Source organism: Lipophrys pholis (assembly GCF_963383615.2).
Source record: "Lipophrys pholis genome assembly, chromosome: 10".
NCBI lineage: Eukaryota > Metazoa > Chordata > Actinopteri > Blenniiformes > Blenniidae > Lipophrys > Lipophrys pholis.
The window spans coordinates 29,581,072-29,598,847 of record NC_137640.1 but is presented as its reverse complement, the minus strand read 5'-3'; the positions used below and the strand labels follow the sequence as shown (position 1 = coordinate 29,598,847).

General features: G+C 42.0%; 1 protein-coding gene across 13 annotated transcripts in view; it reads left to right on the top strand.

Annotated features, from left to right (window-relative positions):
• Positions 1 to 17,776, top strand: part of fryl (furry homolog, like) — an 82,153-nt gene that overhangs the window by 47,197 nt on the left and 17,180 nt on the right. For 8 of the 13 annotated variants that reach the window (XM_080472981.1, XM_080472986.1, XM_080472985.1 and 5 more), the window contains 39 exons: positions 1,207 to 1,310; positions 1,429 to 1,537; positions 1,654 to 1,740; positions 1,828 to 1,999; positions 2,106 to 2,238; positions 2,344 to 2,451; positions 2,544 to 2,781; positions 2,885 to 3,061; positions 3,171 to 3,257; positions 3,349 to 3,617; positions 3,889 to 4,090; positions 4,748 to 4,872; positions 4,964 to 5,021; positions 5,119 to 5,210; positions 5,304 to 5,476; positions 5,577 to 5,737; positions 5,821 to 5,931; positions 6,666 to 6,820; positions 6,918 to 7,017; positions 7,134 to 7,302; positions 8,609 to 8,877; positions 8,985 to 9,125; positions 9,232 to 9,400; positions 9,489 to 9,573; positions 10,238 to 10,350; positions 10,444 to 10,594; positions 10,684 to 10,787; positions 11,007 to 11,189; positions 11,406 to 11,607; positions 11,926 to 12,047; positions 12,148 to 12,335; positions 12,773 to 12,867; positions 12,965 to 13,560; positions 13,801 to 14,069; positions 14,146 to 14,286; positions 15,932 to 16,132; positions 16,219 to 16,380; positions 17,141 to 17,251; positions 17,432 to 17,608. In XM_080472981.1, the coding sequence (XP_080329107.1) occupies positions 1,207 to 1,310; positions 1,429 to 1,537; positions 1,654 to 1,740; positions 1,828 to 1,999; positions 2,106 to 2,238; positions 2,344 to 2,451; positions 2,544 to 2,781; positions 2,885 to 3,061; positions 3,171 to 3,257; positions 3,349 to 3,617; positions 3,889 to 4,090; positions 4,748 to 4,872; positions 4,964 to 5,021; positions 5,119 to 5,210; positions 5,304 to 5,476; positions 5,577 to 5,737; positions 5,821 to 5,931; positions 6,666 to 6,820; positions 6,918 to 7,017; positions 7,134 to 7,302; positions 8,609 to 8,877; positions 8,985 to 9,125; positions 9,232 to 9,400; positions 9,489 to 9,573; positions 10,238 to 10,350; positions 10,444 to 10,594; positions 10,684 to 10,787; positions 11,007 to 11,189; positions 11,406 to 11,607; positions 11,926 to 12,047; positions 12,148 to 12,335; positions 12,773 to 12,867; positions 12,965 to 13,560; positions 13,801 to 14,069; positions 14,146 to 14,286; positions 15,932 to 16,132; positions 16,219 to 16,380; positions 17,141 to 17,251; positions 17,432 to 17,608 (6,309 nt within the window). The remainder of the gene's footprint in view (positions 1 to 1,206; positions 1,311 to 1,428; positions 1,538 to 1,653; positions 1,741 to 1,827; positions 2,000 to 2,105; positions 2,239 to 2,343; positions 2,452 to 2,543; positions 2,782 to 2,884; positions 3,062 to 3,170; positions 3,258 to 3,348; positions 3,618 to 3,888; positions 4,091 to 4,747; positions 4,873 to 4,963; positions 5,022 to 5,118; positions 5,211 to 5,303; positions 5,477 to 5,576; positions 5,738 to 5,820; positions 5,932 to 6,665; positions 6,821 to 6,917; positions 7,018 to 7,133; positions 7,303 to 8,608; positions 8,878 to 8,984; positions 9,126 to 9,231; positions 9,401 to 9,488; positions 9,574 to 10,237; positions 10,351 to 10,443; positions 10,595 to 10,683; positions 10,788 to 11,006; positions 11,190 to 11,405; positions 11,608 to 11,925; positions 12,048 to 12,147; positions 12,336 to 12,772; positions 12,868 to 12,964; positions 13,561 to 13,800; positions 14,070 to 14,145; positions 14,287 to 15,931; positions 16,133 to 16,218; positions 16,381 to 17,140; positions 17,252 to 17,431; positions 17,609 to 17,776) is intronic. The other 5 variants (XM_080472988.1, XM_080472982.1, XM_080472984.1 and 2 more) reach the window with 1 other exon arrangement.

The following is a 17,776-nucleotide window of genomic DNA, read 5'->3' as shown; positions in this document are numbered from 1 at the left end:
GGGAGGGGACATGCTTATGCTATCCATATACCTGCTTTTTGCACAGTCCAAACTTCGCCTTTGTGCCTGCTATCAATAACTGGAATATTGTTGATATTAGGTATTCAGTCTCATTGACATTCAACTTTAGTTATGTTAAGATAGAGTCCTGTTTTAAGGGAAAAAAATAAGTTCTATGTCTTTGTGCATCTGTCAAAGGCAATTAAAAAATAATCCCTGTAACTGTTGAAGAGGGCTACTAATCCAACATAGAGTAAGAAAGTAACATGTGGACTTGGTCAGTAAACATTTGGGTTTAAGGCTGGTTCAAACAAAATCCACTTTTTCTTTCACCAAGAAATTCAAGACAGCATTAACAATGTGAAATTGAACCTCATAATGCTGACATAGAGCAGCCACATTTGACTGGCTATGTCAGTGGATTTAGTGATCTGCTGTTTTAAGTTCTTGAGGTTTTCTGATTTTCCAGATGACAACAGGAACACTTACATGAATGGTTGTTGTGCAGTATGGATTTGTAGATGAAATTCTTCACTTCGTCAATAACGCACAATACTGTGTTTTTGATCCCCCGCTCTGGTATGTTGACTACCAGCTACTTGTATATTAAAGGATATATATGTCAGTTTTACAAACTCTATTAGTTAAGAGGATAGAAGTTTTTCATTGTAATATGGGCTTTTTGTTGTTGAGGTCTGGGTGAGATTTGGAACCACAGAACGTCATGGACATGGACAATCAATCACACCATCGCCACAGTTTGACGCTACATAGCTTTTTGTTCTAGGATATTATTTAAGTACTCAGGTCATGCTTTTGTTCTGTTATTTCTAACATCAGTTATGACTTAAATTTAATGATTCTTTTACTTAATTTATTAAAGTTACAGGTCTTTTATTTATTTTTATTTTTTAAATGTCCTCTGTTTAAAAAAGACTGAATTACAATCTGCCACAATTTATTCTACTGGTCCTACTGGTGACGGAAAATAGCTATGGTGTGACTGTGTGGACTCTCGGTACTCGGACATCGGTCAGCAGGACTGAAACTGGGGTTGTCATACGCTTCTTCACAGCGTTATGTTTGGGTTTCTCTATTTTTAATCCAAAGATCAACAGACTCATTCCTTCAGTCTCACAGGTGGGTAATAAAATTGTCATAATAGAACGCCATACTTATAGTTTTTCATATGTCTAAAATCCACAGAATAAAGACCCCAAAATGTCCCGTGTAGCACTGGAGTCCCTCTACAGACTGCTGTGGGTCTACATTATCAGGATCAAGTGTGAGAGTAACACGGTCACACAGAGGTCAGTAACGAAGCCATCCAAACTCTTAATAGTCTTAATTCATCTCTTTGCATCACATGGCGATTAAATAGTCAGTCAGTGTTGTAGCAAATACAGTCTCTTTGTCTCTTTCGTCTAGTCGATTGCTCAGCATAGTTTCAGCACTTTTCCCCAAAGCCTCTCGCAGCGTGGTGCCCAGAGACACGCCCCTCAACATCTTTGTCAAGATCATCCAGTTCATTGCTCAGGTACACGTTGACCACAGAACACATCAAACCTGATGTTTCTCAAATGTGCCCAAGCTACAGACAAACCACACAATAGCTATTGTGTCATTGATCACTTTTGTTTGTGGTTATTCCAGGAAAGACTGGATTTTGCCATGAAGGAGATTATCTATGACCTTCTGTGTGTGGGCAAGTCTCACAAAACCTTCACCATCAATCCAGAGGTAAACCTTCAGCAATGCAACAGCTTTTTGTATTATACAATTGACTCCATTATTTCATTCATTCTATCTCTCATTTCACCTTGGCAGAGGATGAACATTGGTTTGCGAGCTTTCTTGGTGATCGCTGACAGCCTGCAACAGAAAGATGGGGAGCCTCCAATGCCTACTACAGGGATCATCCTGCCCTCAGGCAACACACTGCGTGTCAAAAAGATCTTCCTCAACACCACCCTCACAGATGAAGAGGCAAAAGGCATTGGTTGGTCAACATACTAATATTGACATGAGGCTTTTCTTGTTTGTTTGTTTGTTTGTTTGTTTGTTTTGTCTGCTTTGAATGCAATAACTCTGTTTGATGCCCGTAGGCATGTCATTGTACTACCCACAAGTACGAAAAGCTCTGGATAACATCTTACGACACCTGGACAAGGAAGTAGGGCGCTCCATGAGCATGACCAGTGTGCAGATGTCCAACAAGGAGCCAGAGGACATGATCACGTATGTAACCACAACTTGGATCTATTAGGTTACTCTTGTTTGACTGTTGTTGCTACTGTGTGTACATGACCACTGGCATGTTCTCATGAATCGTTTGTGCTGCAGGGGAGAGAGGAAGCCAAAGATCGATCTGTTCCGAACATGCGTGGCTGCTATCCCAAGACTGATACCAGATGGCATGAGCAGACAAGACCTAATAGAGCTTCTAGCCAAGTAATTCACCATCTGCAACCTTTTCACAGACACAGCAGTCCACAATTTACTGTACCTCATTTGTTTTAATGTCTGACTGTTGATTTCTCCAGACTGACCATCCACATGGATGAGGAACTACGTGGCCTCGCCTTCACTACTCTTCAGGCTCTGATGGTGGATTTCCCTGAGTGGCGGGAGGATGTACTCTCAGGCTTTGCCTACTTCATAGTCAGAGAAGTGACTGATGTCCACCCGACGCTGCTGGACAATGCGGTCAAGATGTTGCTGCAGCTCATCAGCCAGTGGAGGCAGGCACTGCAGAGCAGCAACAAGAGTCATGATGCACAGGTTGGAAAAATGGGCTTCAGTTGGATTTGGAGCCATAGTGTTATATCTTGTGTCAACAGTGATCCATTGAATATTGATTTGTAAAAATATTTGTTTCCACCAGACCTCAACCAGTAGTCGCTCTCTGTCCCTGGAGCGTACTCTCTCATTGGGTGTTCTGCACGTCGTCGAGGGTTTAGCGCTGGTGGTGCTTTGTAGCTGCCGTCCCGCTACACGCAGGCTTGCCGTCAATGTTCTCAAGGAAGTCAGAGCGCTGCACACTGCATTGGGCATTGGCAAGGTAATTTTTGCAGACAAACTGTACATATTTGTTATTGGGCAAATCCACACATCTGCAGAAAAGTTTTTTTAAAAGTGGTGATTGCTTCCATCATTTCTCCATCATTCAGGGAGATGAAGAACTGGCCATTGATGTAATGGATAGACTAAGTGCATCTGTGCTGGAGAGCTTCATCCACCTCACAGGAGCTGATCAGGTTTGAATACGCTCTCTCATTTTCTTATTCTGCAAATTGAAAGCCTTAATATTTTACTGTTTCTGGGCGTGTCCTCTACTCCTCTCTTCAGACTAGCCTACTGTATTGTCCCAGTGGGATTGATCTTCAGAGTCTAGCAGAATGGAGCTCATCTCCCATCAGCCACCAGTTTGATGTGGTGAGCCCCTCGCATATCTGGGTGTTTGCCCATGTCACTCAGGGCCAGGACCCCTGGGTCATCAGCTTCTCCAGCTTCCTGCGGCAGGAGAACTTGCCCAAACATTGCCCTACCGCACTCAACTATGCCTGGATGTTTGCCTACACCCGCCTGCAGTTACTGTCGCCGCAAGTTGACATAAAGTATGTTTTGGTAAACTTTGCTTGTATGTGTTTTGTGTCGCTGTGTGTACTTTTCCATCCTGTGCTTTATTTTTGGGGTTTTTTAATTGTAGTGGTTGAGGATGTCTTTATTCGTGGTCCGAACACTAGAGTGAATATTACTTTGAAATGGACACGGTACAAGAAAGTTAAGATTGAAGAGTCAGTCAACATGATCCATCCTCATGTTTTCTACTACCAACTGCCTGAATTGTTTCTTAATGTCTATTCATCTTTTTGTGTGTACTTGCAGCAGCCCCATCAATGCCAAGAAAGTGAACAGCCTGAACAGTAGTGACTCCTACATTGGCCTTTGGAGGAACTACTTGATTCTCTGCTGCAGCTCTGCCTCCTCCTCTATGTGTTCCTCTTCCTCCACCTCTGGTTCCGTCCGCTGCTCCCCCCCTGAGACGCTGGCGTCCACGCCGGACAGTGGCTACAGTTACGATTCAAAGGTCAGTCACACAGCAGAAGTAGCATCTCATTGCATGGCCATCTTAAACTGTCTAAGGTGTCTCAGATATATGTTCAGATTGTTTTGATTTGGTCTAATTTCAATGAAGTCTGGAATGATTTCCTTGTCAGTGTGACTTGCTTGTGAACTTATACATATTTCCATCAGATCCTTGGGGTACATCAAAATATGTGCTTTTCTGCAGCTTCCAGTATGAGCCAGTGTGGTTTCTGAACAAAGACTTCCATGATAAACCAAACAGGATGTGACAATATTCTAACAATGGATCTTTTTGACGCAAACGATGAATGGCAACTGCGATTTTGACTGTCGTATACATTTTAAGTGACTATAAGCTTTTAGCTGGTCAATAACAACAGGATAATTCCAATAATTTAAGTTTGCATTTTGCACTACTGTCGTGTATGTGAAGGAAATCACATCACATCATTAAGCTCAATGTAAGTTGTCTGTTTACATCGTCAATTCCAAAGTTTGAAATATACAGTGAACATTAAGCAAGTCTCACTAGGTTGCTGAAATAGTCACCGAAGAGAGGACACGACAGTGATATATTTAGCCATGTATGCCATGTGTCTCTTTATATAATGTTGGGAGTATACCACATTATACAATTATGATATTTCTGTATTCATAGATTGTTGGCACTCCGTCCCCATCTTCCCTGTTCAAACACATTGTTCCAATGATGCGCTCTGAGAGCATGGACATCACAGAGTCTTTAGTTCTGGGCCTTGGCAGGACCAACCCAGTGGCTTTCAGGTAAATGACACTCTGCGTTGACTATGTATGCACACACTGGTTTACATTATTTTATTTAGTAAATTTTACATGTTACTTTCCTGCTCTTCAGGGAATTGATAGAGGAGTTAAATCCCATCATAAAAGAAGCTCTAGAGAGAAGACCTGAGGTAAGTGCAGCCCATTGATGACTTGTAAAGCTTCTCTGTGTTGCTTCCTTGTTCATTAAAGACACGGTGTGCTCATGCTGTGTACTTTGCTCCACAGAACATGAAGCGACGCAGGCGTCGTGACATCTTAAGGGTCCAGCTGGTCCGGATATTTGAGCTACTTGCTGATGCTGGAGTCATCAGTCAAATGTACATACTCCTCAGTTATTTACATGAAAATTGTGAGATTCGGAATTACCCTGTATCTGCTGTTTGACAGTTGTGAACATTTCTCATTTGCAGAGCCAGCGGCGGGTTGGATGGGGAGAGCCATTCTCTGAACAGCACACTGCTTGAGTATGTTGATCTGACCAGGCAGCTGCTCGAGGCTGAAAATGACAAGGACTCTGACACATTGAAAGACATTCGCTGTCACTTCAGTGCGCTTGTAGCCAATATTATTCAGAATGTTCCAGGTATGTCTTGTGAAATAGGTCAGATTCTTAGTGGCACTCAAGTTTCTCTAAAATCAAAGTTAGAAAAATATGTCTCACATGTAATTTTATTGGTTTTTAGTCCACCAGAGGCGGACCATCTTCCCCCAGCAGTCACTGAGACACAGTTTGTTCATGTTGTTCAGTCACTGGGCTGGGCCCTTCAGCATCATGTTCACTCCCTTGGACCGCTATAGTGACAGAAATATGCAGATCAACCGGCATCAGTACTGTGCACTGAAGGTACACATGAAGTCACATGAAAATGTAATAACAGCCAACTATTATCACCCAGATTAACTGGAGCTAATTTGTCAATGTTCTAGGCCATGTCTGCAGTGTTGTGTTGTGGACCTGTAGCTGATAATGTTGGCCTGTCCTCCGATGGCTACCTCTATAAGTGGCTGGACAACATTCTGGATTCTCAGGACAAGAAGGTAGGAAGATGTGGCATGTCTAATTCTTTGTCTCGTGCATATTTGAGATTCTCCAAAATTCAGTAACACGTCCCAAAAAAATAAATGATCAGAACGGTTTAAATGTGACAAGTGACGTAAATAATGAATTGCATATGAAATATTTAGTGTTCTGTCAAAATTCATAATAAATCCAAGTAGCAACAAATAAAGTGAATATTCCTGGGACAGGAATAAATCTTTACTATCCCATAGATAAAACACTGCTGTAACTAGGCAAGATTAAACTAGAGAATAGACGTTTAAATCAGGAAGTAAATAACTGAACAGTCATGCACATCACTTGACTTGACACCACTACTACCTAGTGGTGGCTACAAGTACTGCACAGGGTCTACACAAAACTTCCACCTCAATCAATTATATACTTTTAAGGTTAAAAAAGATACAATAATCTGTTTTCAAAAATGAAATGCATCTTTACACTCGACATATTAGGATTTTCTTTTAAGGAAGGAAAAGAGTCATTCGTATGGTCTTGAATACTTAGTGAAAGGAACTAGGTCTTCTCATGATGTGGTTGTCCAAATGAAGTGTTACTTTTTTCGAAATACAGAGCTTACTGGAGAATTTAGCTTGATATTGAATGCAAAACCTGGATAATGAGAAATTAATTGATAAACTTCATCAGCATATGGACTTATGAGCAAGTAGGCTGACTATTTTAACATGGTTTCTTGTGTGGCCCGCTATAGGTTCACCAGCTTGGTTGTGAGGCTGTGATGCTGCTGCTGGAGCTGAATCCAGACCAGAGCAACCTCATGTTTTGGGCTGTGGACCGTTGTTACACCGGCTCCCGTCGGGTCGCTGCTGGCTGCTTCAGAGCCATTGCCAATGTCTTTCACAACAGGTTTGTCACATTCCCAGCAGAACAAGATATATTCAAATAGTCTTGTTCCATATGAGATTTGGTATTTGTATTCTAAGTTTTTTGTTTGTTTTTTCAGGGATTATCAATTTGACACTGTGGTGCTGCTGAACTTGATTCTCTTCAAGGCGGCTGATTCTTCCAGGGAGATTTATGAGGTGGCCATGCAGCTGTTGCAGGTCAGGGATTCACTCTCATGAGGAAATGATCGGGTCACATCTTCAGCACATAACATCCCTGTGTGGTTGTTGCCCTTTATTTAAGAATGTTGTGATTCTTGATTTGTATGAACCAGATCCTGGAGCCCAAGCTCTTCCGTTATGCCCACAAACTGGAGATCCAACGAACAGATGGCATCTTGACGCCTCCTTCGCCGCTGCCACACCTCTACTCCGTGTCTTACTACCAGCTATCTGAGGAGCTTGCCAGGACTTACCCAGAGCTCACCCTGCCCATCTTCTCAGGTTTGTCTTAATATGATTAGATGCTGTTCTTTGGCAGTGAGTGTGTGTTGTATAGATGATCTTAATCAGAGGTCTTCAGTCTGCTGAGATACTGCCGGGTGGCAGGTGACTTTTTTAGTTTATGGGCAAGTTTAAAAAAAAAAAAAAAAAAAAAAAAGTCCTTCAAAGGAAAAAAGTCTTTAAATACACATTAACACAGATCCAACATATCGTTAATGGACAAATGAAGGTACAATATTTAACCTTTCAGTTTTAAATCCATACAATTGGCAGCAGAACCTATAGTGAGTCTCCTTGCAACATAACTTTTCAACAGTGGATTTTCCTCACTCACCTATTATGAGCCATTGGCTTACGATCTCCATCCATCCATCCATCCATCCATCCATCCATTAATCCATCCACCCACCCAGCCACACAACAGACAGTTCAAGGATTCACTGCTCGTCTTACACCTACAAAAACATGTTACTGTGCATTATTTTGATAGCTTAGTGTTGTATGTAAGATAATCAGAATGTTAATGCTTGGCAAAGTCACTCATAGGTCATCAGGCAGTTTTGTTTTAACATTTATTTTTTAAATTAAAAACATCAGTCGAGCTTGTGTGCTATATTGTCATGCCGTTGCCAGTGCTGATAATGGTATTGCTATCAGTTGGAAAAAATGTTTATAAATGGCACACCTGCCCCTTGCTCATAAATATATCTACTTGTGCAATATTTGATTAGGTTTGTATATAAAGGAAATGGTCTAGCTGAGATATTGGTTACTTAAGACTGCTGACACACACTTCTTTTAAATCAGGACTTAAAACATTCCTATATGCACAGGGGTTTGAATAAAAAATAGATTTTACTTAGTTATTAAACTTATCTTAATAAATCGATTACCTTATTTATTATACTTTTCTTCATTATTTGTTTTAATACATTTCTTTCATTTCTTCTGAAGCTTTAATGTATTTCTTTATTCTGTATTTCTTAATTTTTTTTTTATTTCTTTGTAAAGCACTGTGAATTGCCTTTTGTTTGAATGGTGCTCTATAAATAAACTTGCTTTGCCTTAATTTGTTCCTTAATTTGTGATCAAATAAGATTTTCACAAATGTCTGTACAGCATGACAAAATCAAGTTGAACGGTCATCATATTTTTCCCTCTTTGTTTAAGAGCAATCAGCTTGAGTATTTACAAACGCAATTTGAAGACTAAAGAGTTGCTAGTGAGTCAGACGTTATGTTTTGAATCAGTTTGACAAATCAATATTGATGTTTCCCCGTCACCCTGCTCACCGTTCTCATTGTAGAAGTAAGTCTACGCATCCAGACGGCACATCCTGGTGGTCGCCAAGTAATGTTGCACTACCTCCTCCCGTGGATGAACAATGTGGAGCTGGTGGACTTTAAACCAATCCCACGGCGACCAGAGGACTGCGGCAGTGGTGAAGAGGATGAGGATGTACAGGAAAGGGAAATCATGATGGTCAACAGCCGAAGATGGCTCCGTGGAGAAGGATGGGGATCCCCGCGAGCAACAACCATGGTGCTAAACAACCTCATGTTCATGACCGCCAAAGTAAGACTGTGCTACACTGTGTTTGCGTCTACATAAAAAAGTTTATCATCATCATCATCATCATCATCATCATCATCGTTGATCTTGAAATGATTTTATCTTTTCAGTATGGGGACGAGTTTGCTTGGTCAGAGATTGAAAACGTGTGGACCACATTAGCGGACAGTTGGCCAAAGAACCTCAAAATCATTCTACACTTTCTCATCAGCATGTCAGGAGTCAACAGTGACCCCAGCCTCTTGCCCTATGTAAGTCACTGTACACTTACATCATGCAGTATTTCCGTCACACTCCAATTTGCAGTGTCCATTCAATAATGTCTGACATTTCTCTCTGTCAAATGTGTGTCCTCAGGTGAAACGAGTGGTTGTGTACTTGGGCAGAGATAAAACTATGCAGCTGCTGGAGGAATTGATGTGTGAGCTTGAGTTGACAGATCCTGTCAGCTCAGCTGTCACCCACATGGACAATCCCCCTTACTACCGCATCACCTCCAGTTTCAAGATCCCCTCAGTCACCTCAGGTATGTTGGCAGCTGAAGCACACGTCTATCGTTCTAAGACCCAATGTTCAGAAGCCACACGGTGAATGTGTCGTGTCTGCTCTATCAGGAACAACCTCCAGTAGCAATACCATGGTGCCAGGACATGATGGTCATCATGATGCCAAGATCAAAGACTCCAACATGGAGGAAAGGTACAGGACAACTCGCCATCCAGTCGTTTTCTCACAGCAAAAGCAAAGTGTGTTATTTAGAGACGGCATCAGACACAGAACGTCTTTACAGTCTGATGTGAGAAATAAACCGACAAAAGAGAAATGCTTGATTCTGTCTAAACTAAGCGTACTGTCGCCAGGTCCGTGTGCAAAAAATATTCAATAGGTGTTTTGTTTTTTCCTGCCTGCTCATGGCGTATCGCTGAATTGGGATTTGGGATGTGAAAGTGCGCTTGACCCAGGTTGAAAAATTGTGACTTACAAAAAAAAAAAAAAACCTGGTAATTGTTTTCTGAAAGCCTTAACTGACATGGAAATTAACATTAAACTCTTCAGAGTTTTAAAAACAAAAATGAGCTTATGACTGTCTTTAGCACTTAATATAGTATTTCTTTAATTTTCTGGCATTGTTAACCAAATAATTTTATAGTTATAACATTTGCTGATGCACAACTTCTCTTATAATGTACAGTACATCATCGCAAATGTCTCTATCCAGAACTTTTTTCCCTCTTGGGAAATTTGAATTACTGCTATTATGTTTGAGTTGTTTATATGAGAAATATTTTTCAGATAAACATGAGGTAAATATCAGTATGACTGAAGATTTTGCTCAGTCATTCTAAACTGCTTTGCTCTGCAGTTACACCCACCTGGATATATACAGCGGTCTCAACAGCAACCTGAACCGCCAGCACCACCGTCTGGAATCTCGCTACAGCAGCAGCTCTGGAGGCTCCTACGAGGATGAGAAGAGTAAGCACAGAATCTTCACTCCTCTCCAGGCAGTACAAGATTAAAGTTTACCACTCATAAGCACTGCTTCCACTTATCTCCCCTCTATTTCAGGTGACTCCATGCCACTTTATGCGAACTGGCGTCTAAAGGTGATGGATCACAACCGTCCGGAGCCTCTGCCCTTCCCTCCAACTGGAGGCTGCTGGTCCCCTCTTGTGGATTATTTGCCAGAGACGAATGCACCTGCTGTCCCGCTCCACAGGTACACCGAGCAGCAGCTTCTCTCTGAGAGAAAAGAAAACAGTGCGTGCATGATTGTGTTTTGTGACTTAACACACATGTCTTCCCTAGATGCAACATTGCAGTCATCCTGCTGACAGACCTCATTGTGGATCATGGGGTCAAAGTAGAGTGGGGTGCCTACCTGCACCTCCTGCTGCACGCAGTTTTTATCGGTAACGTTCTTGGATGCTTTCTGTGTGGGCAGTTTAAAAGGCTTGTCTCTGCCAAGAAAGAAAATGTTCTTACTTTTAGATGTCTTGTGTCCGATGCATAAATAATCTGATGTCTTTAACCTAACCTGTAAATTTAGAAGTACTGTACATGTGCATCAGAATGACCAGTACGTTGGGTGTGATGTGGAACCTAACCTGACTCTCTGTACCTTCCCACAGGGCTTGATCACCAGCACCCAGAGGTCTACGAGCACTGCAAACGTCTGCTGCTTCACCTGCTCGTTGTCCAGGGTGCAAATAGTAGTGTTCAATCTGTAGCTATGGTGCTTTTACGAAACCGGGACTACAACGAACCTAAAGTTCTGACTGTAAAACCAGCAGCTCCAGAGTTAAACCTCACAGGTTAGTTGTGCGTTTAGTACTCAGAACTCTGAAGGACATTAATAGTGAAAGAATCACTGTTAGTATGAATTTATTTAAAAAGATTTTCTTCACGGGAAGGATTACTTTCTTTGGTATATCTTATCGTGCTATTCCATAGTGAATCACAAGGTGGCAGCAAAACTCCTATCCCCAAATAAGTCTGTGTATTGTGGGAATGTTTCTTGCACCTTCCAGGCTTACAGGAGTTGTTGCCAGACTGCCAACCCTCACCTATGACGGACTCGGGTCTCAGCTCCAGCTCTACATCTTCCAGTATCAGCATCGGAGTAGGAGGTACTCCTCTGTCCCACCTGTCCCCCAGTCTTCTCAGTGAGGTGGATGTCACTGCTGAACAGGATGAGAAGGCCAAAGGTCTCATTGAGTTCATTACATCAAGGTGAGAAGGCACAGTCTAAATGAAATGCTGATTTCTCAGAGACATACCACTAATAATGAAAGTGGTGTGAAAAACCGATTTAGTCTAACGTATAATCTTACAAGTTTAACAAATGTCAAATCGATTTCAAGCGTCTTTACCTCATTACTGTTTTGATTTCATGCTTCCAGCAGTGTCTGAGACCTTGGGGTATTTTGCTTTGCATGAGTTTGATCGTGGGATTTGAATCCGATGCTTGGTGTGAAAACCTCTAATATTTGAGAGCGACATCTTAGTAATGGCTCCCAATGTGTCGTCTGTTTTACCTTCTCCTTGTAGGAAGCGGGGTCCACTCTGGAACCATGAGGACGTGTCGCCCAAGAACCCCAACATCAAGAGCGCAGATCAGCTGAGTGTTTTTGTCAGACACGTGGTCACGGTCTTCAGATATTGCCAGCCAGGTCTGTAGGGCTAATAGCTGGTTGTTGTCTAATTCTACCAATTCCAGCAAGAGTCCCAGTCTGCCTGGTTCTATTCATTTAGATTCATGTTTCATTTCAGGTTTCCAGTTGGAATCATTGCTGAGTGAAGTAGCTTTAAGGACAGCTCTGTCATGTTCTTCTCGCCACTACGCCGGTCGCTCATTCCAGATTTTCAGGGCGCTCAAACAACCTTTGACTCCCGCCACGCTGTCTGACATCCTATCCCGACTGGTTGAGACTGTAGGAGACCCAGGAGAGGAGGCTCAGGTCGGTCTAATAGTAATTATAACAATAATAAAGACAGGGATGGTCCTGCTCTGCACTGTTGAAATCAAAACACCACATATCCAAGTACAATTTACTTGCATTTTTTTTATTCTGAGGTGTTATGTGTGTTTCAGGAAAATAATTGTTTGTCATCAAACACACCTGTAACATTCACTGTAACATTGAAATTTCTTTATTCTGTCCACTTAAACCCAATCAGTTGTTGCTCTGATAAACAGAAGGTATGGGAGCACAATTGATTATCTGATCTGCTGTTTTGTATTTGATATAGGTTTGTTAAAACATTCACAACTTGAAAATAGTTCACATTTATGTGTATATACCACAAATGTTAATACAAACGCAATGCTGATGTGGGATGTTGTAGCACAGTGGTATTAGTTTCTTTTTGATGAACTGGCCATTTTTTTCTTCAGGGCTTCGTCATTGAGCTTCTCCTCACATTGGAATCTGGCATTGACACACTCGCCGACACGCTCAAGAACTATGACCTCCTCACTGCTCTTGCACAGTAAGTCTTCGTACCATTTCTATATATGACATATCTATACTTTAAGCAGCCAGCTGATTAGCATGTGTAACCTGAGTGACACTTGGTCATTTCACAGAACCCCTACTCGCGATCACTTGCTTGGGCCAAAGTTTGCTTCCAACAGGAAAAGCACAGGTCAGCTGAACACCAGCAGCAGTGGCCTCCACCACTACGTCCACGCTCGCAGCAATTCGCTCCGTGCCAGCCTGCTGAGCGAGCGGAAAGCTGACAGGCGTAGGTGTAACACCTTAGACATAGCAGACCGACTCGGTGGAAGCCACGGAAACCTGGCACGAACGCGGAGCTTATCATCGCTTGGCGGAGGAGGAAGTCCAGGAGGGGAAACCGTTCCACCTGTGGACCCTTCAAATCTGATGGCCACAGTGTTCTGGATCGCGGTCTCCTTGCTGGAGTCAGACTATGAGTTTGAGTATCTGCTGGCTTTGCGTTTACTCAACAAGCTGCTGGGTCAGCTGCCTCTGGATCAAGCGGATAGCAGAGAACGTCTTGAGATGGTCCAGGCAAAGCTGAAGTGGTACAACTTCCCAGGGCTCCTGCAGCTCTTCCTGAAGGGCTTCACCTCTGCTTCTACTCAGGAGCTCACCATCCACCTGCTTAGCAAGCTAATCAGTGTCTCAAGACAGACACTGGTAGACCCTTCACAAGTAGCAGGTAGATGCTCAATTATACTTTACACTGCTCATGATACTAAATCAAAATCTACTTTGTAAAGTAATTACTGTTGCAAATGACAAACTATTCTCCCACAAATATTCAGGTGTGTTCATTGCATTTCTGTTCGTTCTTTAAAGGTTCTCACTATTTTAGCATTTTTATTTGTGTATTTTATGTATTGCTAATTTTGTGAGCTTCATTCCAAATGTTAATTTCCTTTGTGGTGTATCTATACAGGTTTTCCTTTGAACATCTTGTGCCTCCTACCGCACCTTATCCAGCACTTTGACAGCCCCACTCCCTTCTGCAAGGAAACGGCTGATAAAATAGCCAAGGTGTGCGCTGATGAGAAGTCGGCCACTCTTTCTAATCTGGCCCACATGATGAGCCTGTACAGCACACACAGCTATTCTCGTGACTGTACCAACTGGATCAACGTAGTCTGTCGCTACATCCACGATGCCTTCGCTGAGAGGACCCTCAACCTGGTCACTTACTTAGCTGAGGTAAGAAGTGTTATCGGGCTACGATATGTCTCCTGTGATGAAAACCAGCCTTGACTGTGAATTTTGTCTCTCGTAGCTGCTGGAGAAGGGCCTTCCCAGCATGCAGCAGTCCTTGCTGCAAATCATTTACAGCTTGCTGAGTCATATTGACCTGTCAGCAACCCCTGTCAAACAATTTAACCTTGAGATCATGAAGATCATCGGCAAATATGTTCAGGTGAGTTATTGCAAGCAAACCATAATTCAATGTCTTTAATATTTAGTATACTATAGTATACTTTACTATATTTTATAAAGTGGAAAGGGAATATTTGCTTGTTCAAAAACTAGCAGGGTCTGCTTTTTTTCTTCCCCAAACTCAAACATGAAACATCGTGCTTCAAGATTTAGCTTTCTTGTCTGAGCTAATATTTAGTTATTTCCCCACATTGTGTTGCACTGAATGAGTTAACTGGTACCAGTGAACAAGTATACCAGAATGTTTGAACTACATTCCCTGATCCCTCTACATTTCTTGGTTTGCCTCATTTTTAATGTCAACACACAACTGTCTATTGGATGAAGGTTTGGTTGTTGGGCTGGGCACGCCATAACTAGAATCCTGTTTATCTGAATACAAGCTCACTCACTGGTGTGGTTGACTTGTTGAAACCCCAATTTCAAGGACATTTCCTCTCAGACATAAGGCAACATGACCTCTTCCATTTTATAAATATTTTCAAAGTGGTTTATAATCCCTGTTAGGTGGAAATAGGCCCAACACCATAGTTTAAGAAACATCCCCATATCATGATGCTAATGCCTTCATGCTTCATGTTCTTTCCTTGGATTTCGTGCTTTGTGGACATTGGACTAACGGTCAGCAGAACCAAAACAACAGTGTTGCTTTTATCAGACCACAAAATGTGGCCTCTTTTCTCTTCAGCCTGGTCAGTCTGTTGTTTCGTGAATTGAAACCTCCTCAGCACATGTTGTTTTTGTCACAATGGGACTTTATGGGGGGTGTTTTGCCACAGAAGAATTTTCATAGAATAAATGACCTCATCTTAACTTCACACTGCTATTAGTTTTAGGATGTCCTTTTCGATAAAACAGAATCAGCGGCATTTACATAGTAACTGTTGGGTCTATTGATTTTCTAACACTCTAATTTGTCTGCCAGTAAATTATTGTCCATGTAGGAATGTACTTTTTACCAAAAACAAATAGTAATGCGGTCAGTTATGTAAAACTGCTTGTATTCTGAACACAAATATATTATTACTTTTAATGTTCATGAGTTTAAACTCAGGCTAAAACCTGGATTGCCACAGTTGTTGACAAGTTTAGCAATGTAATGGTAAGAAAATGTTAAAGAGCACAACCTACAGTATTCTCTCAGACATCCTAGATCATAGATACAAGGAGAGACTATAAATAGTGGCACAGTTGCGATTAAGACAGAATGTGTCTTTCATGGTCTTTGTTGAGAAGCCTTTTTCATGGGCTAAAGCACTTTATGGAAGCCTTTTACCAGCCTTGACCCTGGGCACTATTTGCTTCGCATCTGACAGCTTCTATAGCATTATAGCCTGAAGCAAACCCTGTACTGACTGACTCTCAGCTTTGCCTTTCATAGGGGGCTTTGTGTTTGTGTGTCTACTGTGCCAGTGCATGTGTAATGCAAACTGTATTGTTTGGCGTCTTTTCAATGTTCCTCAACAAGACCATATGCGATGAAAGTCACAGACATTGGACCTGCGGTGGTTATGGGTCATTTTGAGATTCTGAAGCAGAACTTGTCTTTTCATTCTCGAATATTCTCCAGAAACAACCACTCAGATTCTTAATCCATAGTCAATCGTTATGCTTCTGTTTTCTAGAGTTCACATTGGAAAGAGGCCCAAAACATTCTGAAGTTGGTGGTGTCCCGCTCAGCCAGCCTTGTTGTTCCAGACGATGTGCAGCGCTCCTACAGTTCTGAGTCATGCGGCTCTCCAGAAATTGCCTTTACACGCATATTCAACAACTCTTCTAAGGAGCTGCCAGGCAAGACGCTGGACTTCCACTTTGACATCTCAGAGGTCAGTGTTCCAGTACTTCAGCACACTCATGGCACCTCGCCTCATGTTTTCCCTTGACATGACCTTGTCATAATTTCATTCCACAGACACCGATCATAGGGCATAAATACAGTGATCAGCGGACTGCAGCAGGCCGAAATGGGAAGCCGCAGGTGATTGCTGTAACAAGGAGTACCTCCTCCACATCGTCAGGCTCGAACTCCAATGGTCTGGTTCAAGTAAGCTGGAAGAGGCCTCAACTTTCCCAGGTATGAGTCTCAATACATACAAAGCATTCTACACTGTACTCTAAACAATCTGAGGTTTTCAGACCACTATGGCTTGAAGTGAAGCTTCACCAGATTCAGAGCTGAGGCCTAAAAATACTACGATAACCAGTTTTGAAAGTCTGAGTCAGGACCCCCGACGAGCGCCAAGGAGATTCGGGAAGAAAGCAGAATCTGGAAAAATCTGCCTTTTCACATCATTATTTATCCCCTTTCATTTTTGTTGAAGAAATCATGATACAGAGAAATATGTAGGGTAGGACCAATAAATGTTTAATTGATCTACACATTTAGAGTATATGCTTTTGGTAAATTGCATAACAACTATTCAGAATCTTGAAATGAAAACTGGCACAACCTGAGTGTAATGTTACCATAGTTGTGGACTCTGTGTAAATCTAGGATATTTTGCTTTGGAAAAAATATCTTAACTAGCAGAAAAGAGCTTTTTAATGCTGATTCATCCCAACAGAATTCCGAAAATATTATTTTATAATATGAAAAACGTTGTGTGATCCAGTTTTAAACCAAAGGATTACTACACAGGTGCAATTGGTCGTTGATACATTTAGAAATGTAAAATCTTTCACCACAGCAAAGAAAGGAACCAAACAAATGTGCCAAAAGTAAAATAATGAGCAAGCGGTTAATCATATTTATCGGTCTAGCTTTGTCACTCCCAGTGTGAATCACAAGCAGTTTATCCAGAGTTACCCCATCCTGTCCTGTGTTCTTGTTGCAGAGACGGACCAGAGAGAGGCTCATGAATGTGCTCTCTCTGTGTGGCCCAGAAGCTGGCGTTCCCAAAAATCCATCTGTAAGACTCCTCTCCTACTCTAAAGCCTCAGATAAGGTCTGGAAATTCACTGTAATACATACTACTGCTTTGTGTGGTGCTGCTGCTGCTGGTGGTGGTGGTGGTGGTGGTGGTGGCGTTATGCTTATCCGGGCCTTTAGATCCAGCTTGCATGTTTGAACACCCATATTTTATTAGATGAGAACAAAGGTCTTCATACACCACCTTTTTATGCAGGTGGTGTTCTCGTCTAATGAGGACCTGGATTCTGCTGACCAGCAGACCAGTCTCATACCCACTGTGGAGGAGGTGGTCCGAGAGGAGGACTTGCAGGGAGAGGATACAGGCAGTGAGCAGCAGTTTGGGGTCTTTAAGGACTTTGACTTTTTGGATGTGGAGCTGGAGGATGCCGAGGTGAGAAATGCCTGTAAAGTTTCCCAAGCAATGGTCAATGTATGGATTCTAAAATAATGAACTGAAGACAATGTTGATGAGGTGATAGTCCAGATATTTTGTCATAATTTTGTTAGAATGGTGTGAGAATGCATGTCGTGTAGAAAAGCAGAAGCTAAAACAATTGGA